Source organism: Etheostoma spectabile, chromosome 9 (assembly GCF_008692095.1).
Source record: "Etheostoma spectabile isolate EspeVRDwgs_2016 chromosome 9, UIUC_Espe_1.0, whole genome shotgun sequence".
Classification (NCBI taxonomy): domain Eukaryota; kingdom Metazoa; phylum Chordata; class Actinopteri; order Perciformes; family Percidae; genus Etheostoma; species Etheostoma spectabile.
The window spans coordinates 24756512-24774973 of NC_045741.1; the positions used below are offsets into that span (position 1 = coordinate 24756512).

At 43.5% G+C, this 18462-nt stretch overlaps 1 protein-coding gene across 5 annotated transcripts in view; it reads right to left on the reverse strand.

Moving 5' to 3' along the window:
- Positions 1-18462, reverse strand: part of lpp (LIM domain containing preferred translocation partner in lipoma) — a 144823-nt gene that overhangs the window by 3960 nt on the left and 122401 nt on the right. For all 5 annotated transcript variants that reach the window (XM_032526751.1, XM_032526754.1, XM_032526750.1 and 2 more), the window contains 3 exons: positions 6527-6705; positions 3068-3188; positions 1-1189 (listed from right to left, as the gene is read on the reverse strand). The exon at positions 1-1189 is cut by the window's left edge and continues 3960 nt beyond it. In XM_032526751.1, coding sequence (XP_032382642.1) covers positions 1061-1189; positions 3068-3188; positions 6527-6705 — 429 coding nt within the window. In that variant the 3' untranslated portion in view covers positions 1-1060. The remainder of the gene's footprint in view (positions 1190-3067; positions 3189-6526; positions 6706-18462) is intronic.

Here is an 18462-nt window from a genome sequence, read left to right on the forward strand (position 1 = left end):
GTACCGTCTGTGGATTTGCACTGTACAAACACTAAAGAATAAAAATAATGTGCTCACCAACATACTGTATGCGCTTGGTTTTTCTAAGTACCGATGAAGCTACAGTCACACACACCTGTCCATCTTCACCTGCATCAATGGGGCATTTTGTGGGTGGAGCCAGACTCCATTTCAGGTCCAAACAACCAATCAGCGAGAAGACGTCTGACTTACCCTGGCTAGAACATGCCTGTTGCAGATGATTATGATATGCGATAATAACAATGAGTAATGATGTATATTGTGACATAATAACTAATAGGTCTGGGAGGGATTTTAAGCAATAGTTTGACATTTTGTGAAATATGCTTATTTGCATTCTTGTCAAGAGTTAGATGAGGAGATTACTGCCACTTTTACATCTGTACGGTCAATCTTAAACTTATCTTAGCATAAGGGGGACACAGCTAGCCTGGCTCTGTCAGAGGCAACAAAAGCTGCCTACCGGCACCTCTAAGAATCACGAACATGCGTTATCTGGTTTTTATCTGTACAAAAACAGAAGCTTCAAAGTGACAAGTTGTGGCTTTCATTTACTACTTCTTGGCCAGAAGCCGCCCGTAACCCCTGTGAAACCGCAAATGAGATTCAACTTGTTAACTGGTGAGCTTTTAGGATACAGCTGAGTGGATTTCTTTGAAAACTTTGGACAGAGCCAGACCAGCTGTTTCTAGCACCTGCTGACTGCAGTTCATATTCAGCATCCTAACATGAAAGTGGCTTCGATCTTCTTATAAGCACATTTCCCAAAAATCTTCAACTATTCCACAGTACACAGTTATGAAACCCACAGCCTCTTCTGCTGTGGGTGTACCGAGTCAACAGATACATGTGTGCAGGAGCACACGTGAGGCTTTTTCTTGTTAAAAGTGAATATATAGAGGGACATTTATATGCATATATGTTGAGGAATGCAGGCTTCTGTGATTGGTATGTTTGCGAGAGAAAGATAGAGGGGGAGGCAGAAAGAGAGAGAGCGAGCGTTGGTCATCACAGTGGAGGTGACCGAGCTGCAGGCGGTTCAGAGGTCGGTGGTGGCCTTGGCGGTGAGGTCCTGGATGCGGCTGGTGTTACAGTTTTTGCAGAGGACGTGTCCGTCCAGAGGGTAGCAGCCCTGGTTATCCCCCTCTGAGAGCAGAGAGCCACAGTCCTGCAGGACACAGACACTCCGTTAGTCCACCAACAGCAGCCGGCCATTAGCCCCGCCCCGCCAGCACTGGGCTCGCACCCTGAATCAGACATGTCCCGCATTTAAAAACTCAGCCAGTGTCAAGTTACTGGATGCTCTCTGCAGAAAAGAAGCCAGTGTTGTGGTTTACTTCTAGCCGGTGAGTCTGGAGGGGTACCGGAGGGGTCTGTAGGGGTACCAACACCAGACTCACTGGCTGTTACTGGGCAACAGTCAGTCAAAAGATCTCTTTCTCTTAAGGGTTTGCACTGGGTTCCTCAAAGTCCCAACAACTCCAACACAGTAATCTTCTCTCTAGCTGATTATTCACATCAATTTTATGAGTCACATTCTCCCAGTTACATTTTCCATGCCAGATACATATTTAATCAATATTTAGGTACATTAACGTATCAGATCAGATTCAATATTAAATCGTTAAAGGACTCGGATCAGGACATAGATAGACTACAATATGGTAAACATTATAACTGCTAAACATCAGCGTGTTAGCATTGTCATAATAAGTATGTTAGACTAGTTGTCAACTATTAAATTAATTGCCAGCTATTTTGATAATCGATTAATTAATTAATTCTTTATGGAAAAAAAGTAAAATTTCTCCAATTCCAGCTAGTTATTTCTAGTTTCTTCAGTAAAGTGAATATCTATGAGTTGTGGACAAAACAAGGAATTTGAGGATGTCATCTTTGGCTTTTGGAACCCTGATCAACATTTTTGTAACCATTTTATAGACCAACTTATCAATTAATCGAGAAAATAATCGACAGCCCACTCCACCATTAATAGGTTTGTCAACATGAATGTAAAGGACGTTCATTTATATGTAAATGTAAGCTTTACATAAATGTATGTGTGTGTTCATCCACCTTGCTAACTCTACTGTAGATTGGCAATAATATTTCATTTATGCGTTTTCTCTACTAAAGCCCTCTTTGTCTTTGTCTCCAAAAAGTCACCCAGCTCTTCTCTGATTGGGTCAGTCTGGCAGTAGATTGACTCTCAATGGTCAAGAAAAACGACTATCTGAGTGATGGTATTTGATGTCTGTTGCTCTGATCTGCGCGGCTGACATCTCTTAGATCCCAGTGTTGCTCTATTAAAGTGCCGTGTGTGGCTCTTCAGTCTGACTCCAGCCTTCAGTCCGATTTCTGATCTCGTGTCTGTAAAACCGTTTGTTCTCCACTCTTCTTACAGCGTAATAACCACACACACCATGTGGACAATTGGAAATACAGGCAAATCACAGACACACATTGCTTTGACATTATTTTCTCTGTGACACAGGGTTACACTCTGAACATCTCTCTCTCTCACACACACACACACACACACACACACACACACACACACACACACACACACACACACAGACTTACAAGTCCATCTACTCATGTCTCTCTGGTGACAGAATTCTTCTCTTGTTGAGCCCCTTCAGCTGAACTAATCTGCTTTGCTTTTCTTTGACCTTTCTGTCTGCCAAACACCCTGTCAACGTTTTTTCAAACACTGGCACTGCTCTTTGACAATGTGACACATTATTTCTCCTTTAGCCGGGCACGTAATGCCTCAGCGCCGCTTATCAGCGGTGAGCGGTGGCGGACAGATTGGTTACTATGTAAGTCCATGAACTTTGCAGAGGAGAGATGGAAAGCTATTTCGAGGCAGGTAAGAGAGAAGGATGATCCACTCTCGCTGAAAAGGTGACTCGGGGGACTGGCATGATATGCCTCATAATTTCATATCATAATGACCTGGAGCTGTGCAACACTGTACATAACCAGCAGTCCTAATTATAGAGCTCTCAGAGCAGAGGAGGTAGACACATAGAGAACATACCTCACAGCGGTAACACTGCACGTGGAAGTCGCGGTCCAGGGCCACGATACGGACGGTCTCCTCCTGGCCCGGCGCTGGCATTATGGGCTCGGAACACACACAGCAGCGCGGGGCGAACTTCCTGTCAGACACAACCAGGAATAACAGGAATTAGAACAATCAAAACAATAGCATTATGACACAATGTGACATTGTAGTAACACAATTTATAAAAGACTTTTGTGATCCATTGTCATTGAATATTTTTAAGTGATTCTTTTTGAGACTGTAAGCCTAAAACTAACAATAACTTTCAATATCAAATTTATCTCCCTGATACTATAAGGGGTTAATTGTTTGGTCTACAAAATGTTGGGAAATTGTCAAATATTCCCATCAGAGATGTGTTCAAGTTGCTTGACTTGTCTAACCAAAAGTGTAAAACCCCAAAGACGTTTAGTTAATAATATAATAACAATAAAAACACAGAAAACCAAACCAAAAAATCCTTATAATTAAGAAGCTGGAATAAGATGTTGTTTTAAAATCTTAATTAATGACGTGAATAATGGATCAACTATCAAAACAGTTTCCAAATCATTTTCTGCCAAATGACTAGACCAGCAAGTCCCAAACTTGTTGGCTAATGGTCCCTAGAAGTCATCTTTCTATATATTATCATGTCTTCTTCTGGTGACCAATACAACCATGCTTTGTTTTATATTCTATAAAACCTTTTAAAGAAATGACCCAGTAATAATAGCCTCAGTTAGTTTCTTCTGCTTTGCTCTAATGTTAATCAGCTCTTGACCCTTCAGATTGATCTTGTGACCCCTGTGGGAGTCCCCACCCTAAGCTTGGGACTAATGTGACCCCTGTGGGAGTCCCCACCCTAAGCTTGGGACTAATGTGACCCCTGTGGGAGTCCCCGACCCTAAGCTTGGGACTAATGTGACCCCTGTGGGAGTCCCCGACCCTAAGCTTGGGACTAATGTGACCCCTGTGGGAGTCCCCGACCCTAAGCTTGGGACTAATGTGACCCCTGTGGGAGTCCCCGACCCTAAGCTTGGGACTAATCGCTCTATCAACACAAGAGTAAAAACAGCATGTATTACAGAATAGAATGCTTTTATATATGTACCAATAAAAACATAACAAAATTCAGAGGGCTAATTCTGTAAGGTGCCGCTAGTTAACAAAACAAGAAAATGATTATGAACAATAGTGTGAACACATTACTAAACAATTATTCAGATTTTCCTTTATTTAATTATTGATTCACTCAACCATTGAAGTGCCGCTTCCAGCTACATTTGCACTTCTCTGAAACAGTTTATAGAAATAGAATATTTGAGGAAAAAGCTGAAGATAGCAGGACTCTGAATATCAGAACTGACTTTTCTAGTGACATTTTTAATAATCTCACATCAGTAAGTCTGGAAATGTCTTCAATAGGAAGAGGTATATCTAACAATAGGGTCAGTGAGGATATGAAAAGCAGGCTGAGACCTGAGGTCACGTCAGGACACTTCTATTTCTGATACTTAATGCCTGGGAAGCAGGAAGTGAAAGGGCTTTGTGGAAGACGGCTGAGGGCCAGGCGTGATGATTCCTCGACACAGAGAGCTGTGCTGTTCAGGTCACACTTGTCATGTGGAATCAAACAACGGCCCAGTGCAGCTCCTCCACCGAGCTGAAGCTGTGCACTCACACCAAGAGCCAGCTGTTTACTTCTGTTCGCCTTCTGGTCACTGAGTCCAGGAACTTTTCTGGTAAGGTGGTGGTTACGCAATGGGTGGAGTGTGACACGACGACAGGAAGGAGCTATTAGATTCATAAGGTCATTGGGCTTGCAACATTTTCTGAAAGGGAAGGTCTCTTGGACAGATCGGGCTTCCATAGACTGCAGCTGAATGTCTCAGGTCACTCGAGGATATTAAAGCAGCATTATTTGTTTTTTGGAGGCAGTGGAACAAGCTGGAAACACCACCTTGACATATCTTTCACCTTCCACTTAGTCATTTGATCCATTGTTAATATGAAACAAATCATTTGTGCAGCTATAAAGGAATGTTGGACATACAGTATGCTAGTTTCCTGTCTTACGCTTACATTCCACCATACGTGTGTGCGCTGCGTTTCGGCGGCACGGCGACTGCCGCCAGCAGTCAGGTGATTCGGCCAGCCGTTACGTAGAAGCCTTCCAGAAGAAGCTCTCGGACTAAAATATGCGCCAGCTCTATTTGTGACGCAAGGCAATCAACAGCCGGGAGGCAGGAAGTGGAAGGCTAGAGCAGGGGTGCCAAACACGTGGCCTGTGGGCCAGAACCAGCCCGCCAAAGGATGACTATGCAAAGTGGGAAAATGGCAGAGAAGTAATTCATTCCAATTCCAAATGAACCCCCTGAGCTCAGATAACATCTGAGTTCTTTGTCCATGCATTTACAACTTTAATATTAGAAAGAGTTAGAGTTTCTTCTCGGAATATATGATTTTTCTTCCTATGATGGCCGTAGATTGCTGTCAGAACAGAAGCAACTTCCTTTTGCCAACATCAAGCTGACAACAAAACTCTGTGGCAGATAAAGTTTCTGATCCTTAAGGGGTTTACTAGTCTGGCCCACTTGAGATCAAATTAGGGGTATGTGGGCCATGAACTAAAATTAGTTTGACACCCCTGGGCTAGAGCACCCGGTCAATTTTCAACATGAACACCCTGTACACACTCCTGATCGTATGTCACGTCACTGCACTATTGACTATTAACAAAAACACAGCCACAAATCTTTGATCCATGTTGTTCATAACTGGAATAAATGAAAGAAACCATTTAACTATGTAGACTTCTTACTTTCAGGGTAGAAGCACACATATCCAAGAAAAAAGAAATCGGTGAGGTGGGCCTACAAAGCCCTCTGCTAACGCCCAGGGGGGTATGAAGCATGGCGGACGAAGGGCCAAAGCCCCGGCTCAGTCGGAACACAGCCCATCCACGCCTGGTGGAATCTCGGGGGTTAATGGTAGTTACATCAGACCATGTGTGTGTGTGGAGAGTAACCCGGGCGCCCGGATAGCTCAGCTGGTAGAGCGGGTGCCTATGTATAAGGGTTTACTCCTCAAAGCAACAGGCCCGGGTCCAACTCTGACCCTTTGCGGCATGTCACCCCCCCCCCCCCTTTCATGTCTTCAGTTGTCCTATCAAAATAAAGGCCTAAAATGAAACAAATATCAAGGTGTACCTTATAATTCATTTTAAAGCTATTTCAAATTGGAAAAGGAAAGTGGACGTATATCACTTATCACGAATGTCATCAAATATTAACAATTTATTTACCCCTTGTTTTGGTCTCCACCAACGGCTCTTAAGTTGCTAAATGCTCCATGCTAAACACTTTATGAAGCACTGAGGGGAGCTACAGAGTTTGGTCTGTTGATTCGGACCCATTTACTTTAAACCTGATAAGAACAGAAACCACATACTTGTGAAAGTCCTCGATGCAGTGGATGTGGTTGGAAGCGTCCACGGTGAAGGGGATGCCGTCCAGGCTGCGGTGGCACACCACGCAGGTGAAGCAGTGAGGGTGGTAGGCTTTCCCTGTAGCCCGCAGGATGCGCTCCATGATGGGCTTACTGCAGATGGTGCAGGTCTCAAGGGTGTTCTGTAGACACAAACACACAAACCCACAGAGACCCACGTGATTACACAACAAACCTGATGATTAATGTAGTGTTTCTGATGATTCATTTCCTAAAGGCCTTTTGAACGCTTGTTTTCAATTAGCACATGTCTGCTAACATATTGTAACAGTTTTTTCTCCATCTTTCCAGGTTTGAGCTTGTGGTTTTTCAGCTTCCCAATGCCAGTGGTACCCTGCAGGTGGCTCGGCTCCTATTTATGCCCGCGCAACGAATAAATCCACACTCAGGACCTTTAGCTCGGCTGTCCTCGAATGCCTCTGAAGCTGAAGGAATCTGATTAGCACTCCTCTTGAAACACAAACACAGTCATTTTTCAGCTGCCCTCGCCCAACACTTCATCCTCACATAAATACTTCCACTTTGTGATGACTGCAGGTTTTTTGCAGCCAGGCGACTGGGCAGGCGGCCTGCGGGGGGACGTGGCGGCCGCCTGCCTCTGACTTATCTGTGGCATCTCTCTTCTTAATATCTACCGGGAGACGCCATTTGTTATTTCAATACTTCATAAATAACGACCGCCTCTCTAAACAGCGATGCAATTACTGGGGATGGATATATCATGTGAGGGTGATCAATGTGTGGCCTGATGTGGCTGTACGAGAGCTGCTTCTCTCTCAGGCATTTCCTGGATGTTTGTGTCTCTCTCTCTCTCTGCCCCCCCCCCCCCTTTTTCTGCGCTTGGCTGGGCTAAAGAGTGCACGCTTCAGCTCTTCCCATTGGCTCCCACTGTAGTGGCAAGCTGCCTCAGTGTTTCCAAACACAGCTCGGGGTGTGTAGCAACACTGCGCTGCGTCATCGGCCGCCTCACAGGCGCACCGCGGGGCCCTGCCGTTTAAAATGACACTTGTGTGACCGCCCGGCCGAGGTGAACTCCCAGCATTCCCCTGTCCGGCTGCGGAGCACATGCAGTGACATTTATAGTCTATATGCTAATGAGCAAAGCTGCTTTACAGGATGAGGGTCATTGAAACTACAATGTAAAAAATGTCCCTGACATGACACCGTGTGGTGTCTGACTTTTGCTTCTCACAAAGCCAATCGTGTGTCAGCGGAGGGTAAAAGGGCAACAAATGAGAGCAGCTGATGTATGACTCAAGGCTGTGAAAAGGTGGTTTGAAAAATGGCTGTTTCTTCAAAGCACTCCTGGAGAGGCATTATTTCATGAAAAGCAATGTGTGCTCCGCATTCTTATTTGTCTTCCCCCCCCCTCCAAGACGGTAATAGAAATAAACATTATTCCCAGGGCAACATTTGTGTATAAACAATGTCCATATTGCAATCCTCCTCAATCCTGGAAGTGGAATGAAGCCTTTAATGAGCTTGCTGCACTGAGCCCTTGAGGTTTGCCTCATGCACGCACACAGAGACCGGGAGAGGTAGAGAGGTTGGGAGGGAGAGAGAGAGAGAATATATTTGCAACCTGAGAATGTGAGTAAGATGCTGGGGCCAAACAGCACTAAACCATCCTCAACTCTAACTCATCTGTCTGCATTCCCACTTACTTATTCTCATCTGCCCTTCATGTGGGAATACCTTGCCCTTGTTTAGCTTAACTAGAGCATATGATTTCACAGCACAGTTCCTCCAGGCCATTGTAATGAGTACAGTACTCAAAAGGCAAAAAATGTCTCTCTTTCTCTCCAATGGTAAGATTCTATGACCTCAATTCATTCATTCTGCTCAGCCTCTGTTGTTTTTCATTCACTCGTGACTCCTTCTATTTGGTATTAGGTAACGTTTAGTCGGCCTGTTACACAAATGTGAATCTGATGTCAAAACAGAAAACCTACATGCCTATTGGTCTGTGTTTGGAACCCCACAGATGGTTTAAAAAATTCAACATAAGTGACTCCATGCCCTCTCCGTCAGACATCCAGGTCCTCTGCAGTTTGCCACTAGAGGGCTGTATATGTCTGCAGATGTCCGGGTTTTGCATTTTCCCTGACTAAATGTGATGTATTCAAGCATATGCATTCTTTTTTCCCTTCTCCCTCATACATTTCTCTAAGTGTTTGCCCAGAAGGCTAAACAAATGTCTAGGCAGATGAGGTAAAGTGAATTTAGGTCAGACAGCCTCTTGCTGAACTGAGGGGTGAGTGGAGTGTCTGTCAATTGTGGCTCCTTTTCCTCACAGTTAGCCGTTAGCTTTTTGCTATAAAGTGCTATCATGGTCTCGCACCAGACACACTGATGCCCCGCGCAGTCCGGCCCAGCTTCCACTATTTAGCATCGGGCTCCCCAAACAACGTTTGACACAGCTGTCTGTTGGAATGAAGAGTGTGATGGCAAACAAAGCATGTAACAGGGAGTTAAGAGGTCCCATGTGCTCGGCTCTGAACATGAGACACAGGCCTGACAGAGTGAGACAGAGCCAGGGACACAGAGTCAAACCACTTACATCACTTAGTGGAAGTTAAAATCTTCCATTTAAAGAAATGTTAATGGGGTGGGGTCTTATGACTCATTTCTATAATTAATCTCTTTGTAAAATGTCACTTTATTGGATTCAATTCTTCAGATTTAGATTTATTTTAAAGAGTATAGTGCAATTAAATTAGACACTAGTGAAAAATAAAAACACAGATTCTATACTTCTGTGTAGTAAAACACAGACCTTATACTTGAATAAAGTAACAACTTTTCAATTAATTTGCAGATGTTTTTCTAAGAGCCCATGGTGCCATCTTTAAATTATATTCAGTTTCCAACAATGTACCGTAAGACAAGAGAAGCAGAAAATCCTCACACGTTACCAGCTAAAACCAGTAAAATGCCATTTTTGCTTAAAAACGGACAAAATAAGAAAATAGCTGCCACCTCATTGTATTAACGTACATTGCTACAGTCTTAACCATAACTGTTCAACTACATGATATAAATACTTCATTCACGTCATTTAAATCTTCCGAATGATTCAGTCTGTACACAACCACAGGTAAAAGCCAGCTGGAGCATGGTTGCAGATGAGACACTGGATAGTTGGAATCAGCTGTGGCATGCTGCTAACTGTAAGCTGTTTACCATCTCCTCCGACCGTACCAACACAAGTTTTACACCTATCTGTTCTTTTCTTCTTCTTCACGCGGCCTAGCCGGGCTGACAGGAGGCAGGCAGGAGTTCAGTGAGACTGCACGCAATTTATGACCTGGCACGCTGAACTCTGAGTGGGCCAAATTTACAGATGATCTGATTCAGTGTGTGTGTCCAGACCCTCACAGACTGGGCTGGTCTGTGCCAGGCCAAGCTGTGTTAAATTAACTACAAGAAAGAAAGAAAGAAAGAAAGAAAGAAAGAAAGGGCCGAGCTGATGCTGCGCTGGCTTTCCTCTGCAGGGAATAAGAGACGCCGGTTTGAACTAAGAGCCTCCTCCTTCCTGAGGGAAGGTGTCTGCTGACTAAATGAACCTCAACAAGCAGCCTCTCTCTTTTATTGCTTAATATGGGTCAATCAAGCAGGACAAGAAAAATAATCCTACAAATATATAATCATGTACTCAAGTCGATTCTTTAGTGCTAGTATAAATGATGGAACTATGACTCATAAAGAAAGTGAAAAAGTTACAAAAAACATGGGTCCACAACAGTAAGGTCTCACTACAGCGTATTGTTATCCAACACAAACTACGGCTCTAAAATATTGTTTTTTTGGTAAACAATGTTTGTTAGAGAGAAAACGTTAGGAAACATTTTGAAATAGCAATACAGAGCGTGGCCAATACACAGAGTGTAAAATAAGGGAATGACATGCAGCAAAGGGCCGCAGGTCGGAGTCCAACCCTGGCCCACTGCATCGAGGAGGAAACCTCTGTTTTCAGTCTTTATGCTAAGCTAAGATAACCGGCTGCGGGCTGGGACTGTTTGACATTATGAGAGTGGTATCAATCTTCTCATCCAACTGTCAGTGAGAAAGTGGAGAGCATATTTCCCCGAGTGTCCAAATATTCCTTTAAATACGGTGCTCTGACAGTCTCAGCAGTAACCAAAGCTCATGCATTTAACACAGGTCGTATTTATTTTGTTGGAATGCATTTGATTTTACGGCGTTCCTGTTATTTGGTCCATGCTATAAAAACCCTACACATTCCATCTTCTAACGTGACACGTGCTGCTCACTGACCATCAACAAGACTCTACTAAGACGGCTGGAACACACTAGGGTTGTTTAACTCATTTCCAATGTCCACAAATGTATTTATTAACAAAAACATCCCATGTAATGTACCACTCACTTATAACTCCACCTACTACGGCTGAATTACTCCACACCACGCTGTGAACAGTCTTCAGTTTCCAGTAGATCTGTGTGGCTCTTCTCTTAGCTGAAACACTGACAGTTACCTCACTCACAGCCGACTTGGCACCAGCTTCTGTTCATGCATATTTAAAAAGCAGATTTGGCAAAACAGGCCGCATGTCAGTGTTTACAGACACTGATGCTGCTGTGTGAATCCTAATTGTCAAGCACTGTTCCCAACCAAGTATTTCTGTCACAGGGATATTTGTAAAAAATGTAAAGTACTTAAGAGGTGTTGGGAGAGATACATTGAATCAGTTGAAAAACCTTTTGACAAAGCAGCTGATATGATTACTGAGGTTGGGGTTAAAGGAAAAAAAGTTGTTTTCCACATTAGGCCAAATCATTGAGGCCCACGGAAAACGCCAGAAATCTGCTTTGGTTGAGGGAGGTTGGGATCTCATTAAATCTCCACACATTTGCAAAGGGATTGTGGGAGCACCACCCTTCACTGATCTGTGGTCTGCTCCGGCTGCGGAGGTGCAGACATCTGTGTGGAACTGTGTGTGTGTGTGTGTGTGTGTGTTTCCTTTTAGCTGGTCAGGCTCAGTGATCATGCTCATCTCTCTCACCTCATCCTGCGAAGGCTAACAATGAGCCCCCCCCCCCATGGTCCCATCCCCAGCTTTCCAGTAGCCGGCGCTGCCTGGCTTCCTGACTCTGTCCATCTGGCTGTGCGGTGTGTGAGCATCCGGCCCACAGTCTGAGCATATGAAGATATGCTAACGCGACTTGTCCTTTCTAAGTGTGTTATGTAAATCACCCACTCGTATCGTTTCCGCTGCCTGGATGCAGACGACTGAGGTGTGTGTTTACGTGTGGGTGTGAGCGAGCATGTCACGCAATGGAAAGTGATTCTCCTAATGGTTTGCTAACTCCGAGGATCAGTGGCCTTGAAACCATCAGCTGTGTAATTCACAGACGGAGCATTGGTGACAATCATCTGTGTGCCAGTCAGGGCGAGTGCGCCGTGGTTTCGGCGTCTCTGACCTGGAACGGCGCAGGTCTACCCTGCTCTGCTCAGCCTGTCTATCTGTCTGTGTGATGAATTCACACTGGGCTATGGATGAGCAGCGCGTGCAGGAATGGGAGGGGATCCTGTCAGAGCCTCCTTTCCTGATTTGTTTTTTTTTTACAGTTTTTATCCCTCTGCCTGGACGCTTTATGGATCCTCTCAACAGCGGCTGTTCAGGTTTCACTTCTTCCACTTCAGGACATGAGTTCTGATGAAGTAACAAAAACTGCACTAGGGCTACAACTACTGAATGTTTTCATTGTAGATTAAACCCTCAATTACTTTCTTTTCAAAGATTCCTCCATTCTGTTACACTCAGCTGCACAGCCTTATTAGTTCACACGCATTTCTTATTGAAGCTAAGTGATAATATCTGCTGCAACCAACGTGAAGGGACAAGGCCGACACGCAGCTCTTGCCTTGCTCAGGCCTTTCTTCAAAGAATAAAAGGTGGCAGTGGGGGCCTTGATCTCTGTCTCCGGCTCAGGCAAAGTGGCCGGCCTGCCTGTCTGCCTCTCTGCCTTAAATTCTGCTCGGCAGCAGAATGTGACCCCTCTGGACTTTGGGCAATGTCTCCTGCTCTGGTTACAGAGAGAAACTGACAAAGACCCCGGCAGTACTTCTCTCTTGCCATGAGTTAGAGTGACATTGTGGTGGGTCAGCACTGGGTCACGGATATTTTTCTCCTGCTCGCTCCTGGGAAGGGGGGGGGGGGGGGGGGGGGGAGTCAGAAATGTGCTTAGACAAAAAACATGAGGAAAGTTTAGAGGGCCCGGTGTTTGGAAGCGCTCTGTCTTTTCTTGTCCAAACAGTGTATTCTAATAACAACACTCCTGCGTTTCATTCACTTGCTTGTAATGGACAGGACAGCTGCTCTTCCTGCACTGCAGATCAGTAATACCAAATAATGACCTGCTTGATTTTAGTGGGCTCAGACTCACCGTACAGTGGAATTATACACACATGTAATTGTCTTGGCAAGTCTGGAGATGTACTAAGATGTGAAATTCTATTCATGCAAGTGCTATCTAATTGGCTCACTCCTTTGAGGAATTAGACCGAGTTAATCACGTCTGAATATACAGAACTCAATTAGAACTCTGCAAGCTAATGCAGACGGCCATGAATATTTGATGACAAAGTCAGCAGAAAGCCGAGCTGCTGTGTGTTTGCGAGTGTGCCTCACACGACAAGTGAAAGCAGGCTGGGTGGGTGCCTACCTGCCGCCGCTCGGCGTGCGCGCGGCAGCAGCTCTCCCAGCGTGAGCAGCAGCTGTGCAGACGTGCAGAGATGCCAACAGCGAGCTGCAGCGTCACAATGGCAAGCATATGGGGGGCCTGAACTCAGCACGCAGACTCCGAGCTTCTGAATCTGACTAACTGCATATCCATCACAGTTCAGTGACAGGTGTGTGGGTGGTGTGTGCAGTCATTTCTAATTAGAGCAACATTACTGTCAGGGAAGCAACAATACCAACTTTCTTTCTCTGTGATGAACTGTTTACACCTCTGTGACTGGATGGGAGGAGAGAGCCGCCTGTGATTGGATGTATCGTATGGTGAATCCCCTCTCTGAAGGACAGCAGGGGCTTTAGGGGAGTTCTGGGGGATATCCCATTGGTAGGTGGGAGAGTAGATTGGTTTGATGTGCTGGGGAGGACATCCGTTACCAGGAGCCCCAATACAGCTAGCACCATGCCTGTCGCCTCTGGGTGCTGTGCCACCCCCAGGAAACTTCCCTTTGCTATCTTGATTTTATGAGTATGGTGCGTTTGAACTCACTTGTAAAATTCAGTAAACACAACTAGAGCAGTGGTTCCTTTGTCTATCGCTATCAGACAGACGCATGTGACCCTTTATCAACACCACCCATCATGCTCCAAATGTGTTCATTTCAATTCATTTCAATACTTTATGTACATTTCCCTTAAGATATTAAAATAGTTTAGCTTAAGTAACATTTTAAATGCAGGACCTTTATTTAGGGTATTTTAATCCATTTATTTATCCATTACTTTTAGCTAATTATCTATTTTTTGGCTAATAATTCTCTCTTAGCTAAAAAATTCAAAGCATTTCTTTATTACTTGTCTGCTAACTAGTTTTATTGCACTCAGTGCAACACATGGTGTTAAAGGGAACTACCGTATTTTTCAACCTGGACCCTCTGTTCCTGTGTTTTTGTGTCTGAGAGACTGAAGGGAACAACGATCTCTGACACTGGTCACGTGTTAAGAGAGAAGAGAGTAGCCGGCAGCGGAGAAACAAGCTACAATGGAAGTTAATACGGCAATCCACTGTCACTATAATAAAGGGAAAAGGCCCAAAAAATAATCTTAAAAAAACCCCAAAATAACATATATAAAAACATCCAGGATTTGGGTTTGCTAAAGCCACCAGACTCCATGTAAATTACCAGTAATATAAGCATCGGGAAATACACTTCATTCAAAATCAACAGAAACAAAATAAAACTTTTCACAGACTTTTCCAACCATCACCCCTCTAGTTTTGGTTGAAATAAACACATAGTTTAAAATATGTTGGCTCTATTTGTTACAATTCATTTACTAAACATCAGAATCACACCAATTTAGTCAATTCTATTTAAAGGGTTACTTTCCACCTAAACATGAATATGTGGATATATACACAGTATATATTTTTAAAAATCAAATCAGGATTTTTAATTTTTCAAATTAGTTAAATTACTCACTGGTCACAATCTTCCCATCTAGAGTCCCCACACCCATCTGCAGAAGCGTCCCCTGCATGGAATACATTTTCCATTTCTAAAGCATACTGCCCTTTGTTTAGAGAGATAAAAATCTGTTCAATGCTTTTGAGTACAAGCAGGGGTTAATATGCCAAACATCAACCCATTTCCATCTTGTGTTAACATAGATTATGAGCAGAGGTGCCCAGGATTCGTCCTGCACGTTCAAGTTAACCCACATGCGCCCAAAATCAATTATTCTAACTGTCCTTGGAAACAAGGTGGAATTGTTTAGTCTAGTCCTTGAGAATCCGTTTCCTTTTTGGCTAGGACTGCTCCATCATCAAAGCGGACTGTAAATGAGAGGGAAGTGCCAAGTCTCTGTGGGGAAGTGCAGTTGTTTATATTCAATACACTGGAAAACAGGGCCATAACGAATCAAATATTGGACAGTGTCCAAAGAAAAGTCACATAGTTCCTTCTTTGATTTTGCATTTACTGTATCACAACATTGAGACACTGGGGAATACAATTAGTGTAACATTATTTTTGATTAAACCAATGTTATTCTATAAACTGTATTATGTGAACCAACCAGACGTCTAGGTCTTCCTGGCAAACACCATTCATTTCTTTTTTCAAACTTCTCTTAGTGGAATCATTACAAAGAAATAATTCATGAATTCTAGAAGAGAAGAAAGCCACTTAAAAAGTTACATTTATAACACTGATTTATAGTTACTTAATTAGGTGAGCATTTGTTAATTAAATCATTAGGTCAGTTTTATCAGTATTGTATTGATTTGTGTGAAATGCATGGCAGTGGATTGGTAAACTGAGCCACACAGAGAAGATGCTTTCTTCTGATGACAGACATTCCGATTAAGAGTTTGTGGTGAATAAGTGGTTCTGCGTGTGAAAATTAATTACAGCAAAAAAGAAGCAGCCTTATAGTTAAGCCATGAAAAAGCCAACATGAATGGGCGAGCAGCGAGGCTCACATCACCACTTTCCAAGACAGACAAACAGACAGAGAGGGTGAGAGCTCATCAGTCAATCATGAACGTTTCCTGGTGACTGGCAGGTCAGAGCTGCTGCGTGCCGCTCCTCCGTTACAATGGCAGAATGGAAAGTCTTTCGCTGAGTGTACCCAATCAGACTGAAGCCCATTTATTTGAAATAACACAGCCATAGTACAACACCAGATAATGAACGTAATTACATTCAAGCAACTTGGCGTCCGTGACCTTGGTGCTCTCTAAAATTCTGTCAAAAGAGGCAGAAATAGATTAAGGTTTTTGTGTGGGCAAATCCCTATCTTTATTATTACTTCTATTTCAATATGAAGCCGGGCTCCTGGCGTGACCTTGTGTTACTTACATCTGTCTCATTACAGTACACTTAAACCGGCTGCACTTTGGATGATCTATATTCATGGGACGTGGTAGTATAAACAGAAAAGTGGGGATGTGATTCTGCCTCAAAACAGGGGACTGAGCATTGTCTGCCACTCTTTTACCATTCACTGGTATCCGTTAAGCAGATTGAATGGATCTGTTTACCAGCAACGAAGCTAAAGCAAAGGGCAGCTAAGGAACTATTTAAAGGTAAATTAACTGGGCAAAAACCTTGATGTGGGAACGCGGCAGCAAATGGGAGGACCGGAATGGTAACAACGCAGATATGGACGACATAGAATAGACTTAAGAACAGCAGGCAGGATACCCTGTGTAAGCAATTAACCCCAGTGACACTGAACCCACTGCTGAGAGTCTTCAAAGACCAGCGGAGCTCCCAGACACAAGAAGAGTCCCTGTTGCTCTCAACTCTGGTAACTAATACGTGGGCTCTCCTGGCTAAGAGCAGACTTCCTAAAGTGAAAGGAGACAGCAAAGTACTCTTTATTTCTAGAAGTATAATTTGAAATAGATGTGGTGTCATTTTGGCTTGAACTCTCTAAAAGGTATAATGCTGTCATTATTCCTTTTAGAGAGAACATTATGGCTTCATTTGCTTTACTTTCATGTAAAGTTGTGAAAATTGAGCCTATAAATGCTGCCATATTTACCTTAGGGTTAGTGCATATAGAGATGAGCTTCCATGAGTCAACACGTTAAATTTAATGGGCCTCATTCACCAGTATCTTCCTAATTTCTTTTAATTGTTCTTAAGAAAGTTCCTAAGAAAAGGTCTACGTCGGATTCATGGCGTGTTCTTAGAATGATGAATCCCAATGAAATATTACATTTTAAATTAGAACAAACAAGCCAGCTCTTAATTGTGCGTAAGAGCGTGCCTAGAGTCTGTTCTTCCCCAATGAGAAAACACTGGTGAATACCAGAATCTTCATGTAAACTGCGTCCGTGGGGTTTAAGAAGAAATGTGTCCTTAAGAACGTTTGGTGAGGCTGCGTGACCTTATTTGACAGAAATCTATGCATGCTCCAGTTATTTCTGACAATTTGATAAACTCAAATTGTATCATTTAATCAACGGTTGTTTGGTAAATTGCTCTTAAACACTTAGAAAAGACTTGAATTGCTATTTTTATTCTTAAATCTTTGGCGCTGGTGATTTTCCTTCGGGGCTCCTTCAGACCTTATGATCTCAATGATGTGGTTGATTTAGCGACACCACTGGTTACTGGTGGAAACAGCTAGTAGTCCTTACCTAGGTACTGTCAGGGCCCTCATACTCTGCTTCTGACTGGCTAGTAGTCCTTACCTAGGTACTGTCAGGGCCCTCATGCTCTGCTTCTGACTGTCCTCACTAAGACAGTCAGATCCAGTCTAAGAATAGACTGGATCACAGTTTTTTTTAAAAATTGTTATCATGTAAAGCACTTTGAATTGCCCTGTTGCTGAAATGTGCTGTACAGAGAAAGCTGCTTTGCCTCGCCTAAAAACGCCAACAGTCAAAGACTAGCATATCGTCTGCCTCAAACCGTCTGCTTCCTTAAGATTGAGCGGAGCGTGTGTGAATATGTGAACAAAAAAACCAAATGAGGGACTGCCCATCCCTAGGGCAATCATTGAATCAGTGCAGGCCCGGGAAATGGCAGGAGAGTTGAACTTGGTCCGCCACCGAGTTTAAAGCCAGCCTCGCTGGTGCAGACGAAGGATGTGACGTAACGGACAAGTCTCGCCTAACGCTTATATGTTGTTCATTTAAAAATGGCATTATAGTACACAGGTGTATCATATTTAAATGTAAAATTCCTATTTTCCAGCGCTGTGGAGGAAGGTCTGGCAATGCAAGACTACACTTCAGATAAATCCCAATAAAATGATCCATAACTAACATTTTTATCATTCAAACAACAGATAATGACTGCCGCAGAGAAACTGGTCCAAGTGAAAACAACTACAGAGCAGGACACTAAGCACATACCTGGACGTAATCATAACACATGACGTTGTCTGTAGCTGGTAAGTTCACACAAAAGCTGGCACATTGAATGTGCTCCTGGCCTGTCAAATGACAGCACTTTTCCTCTAAAGAGGAGCACCTTTCTTAAACGCATTACATTCACCTCGTATCTCTGCTCTCAGCAAGCATTAAATGAGACTGTGTTCTTCACGCACATAAGAAAAGCCTCACACCTGTAACTTTCTGCACCTCAATGTGCATTTAGCTGCAAGATGACTGACCAAAATAACAAGATAAACATTCAGAGAGAAATTGGTGGTTATCTA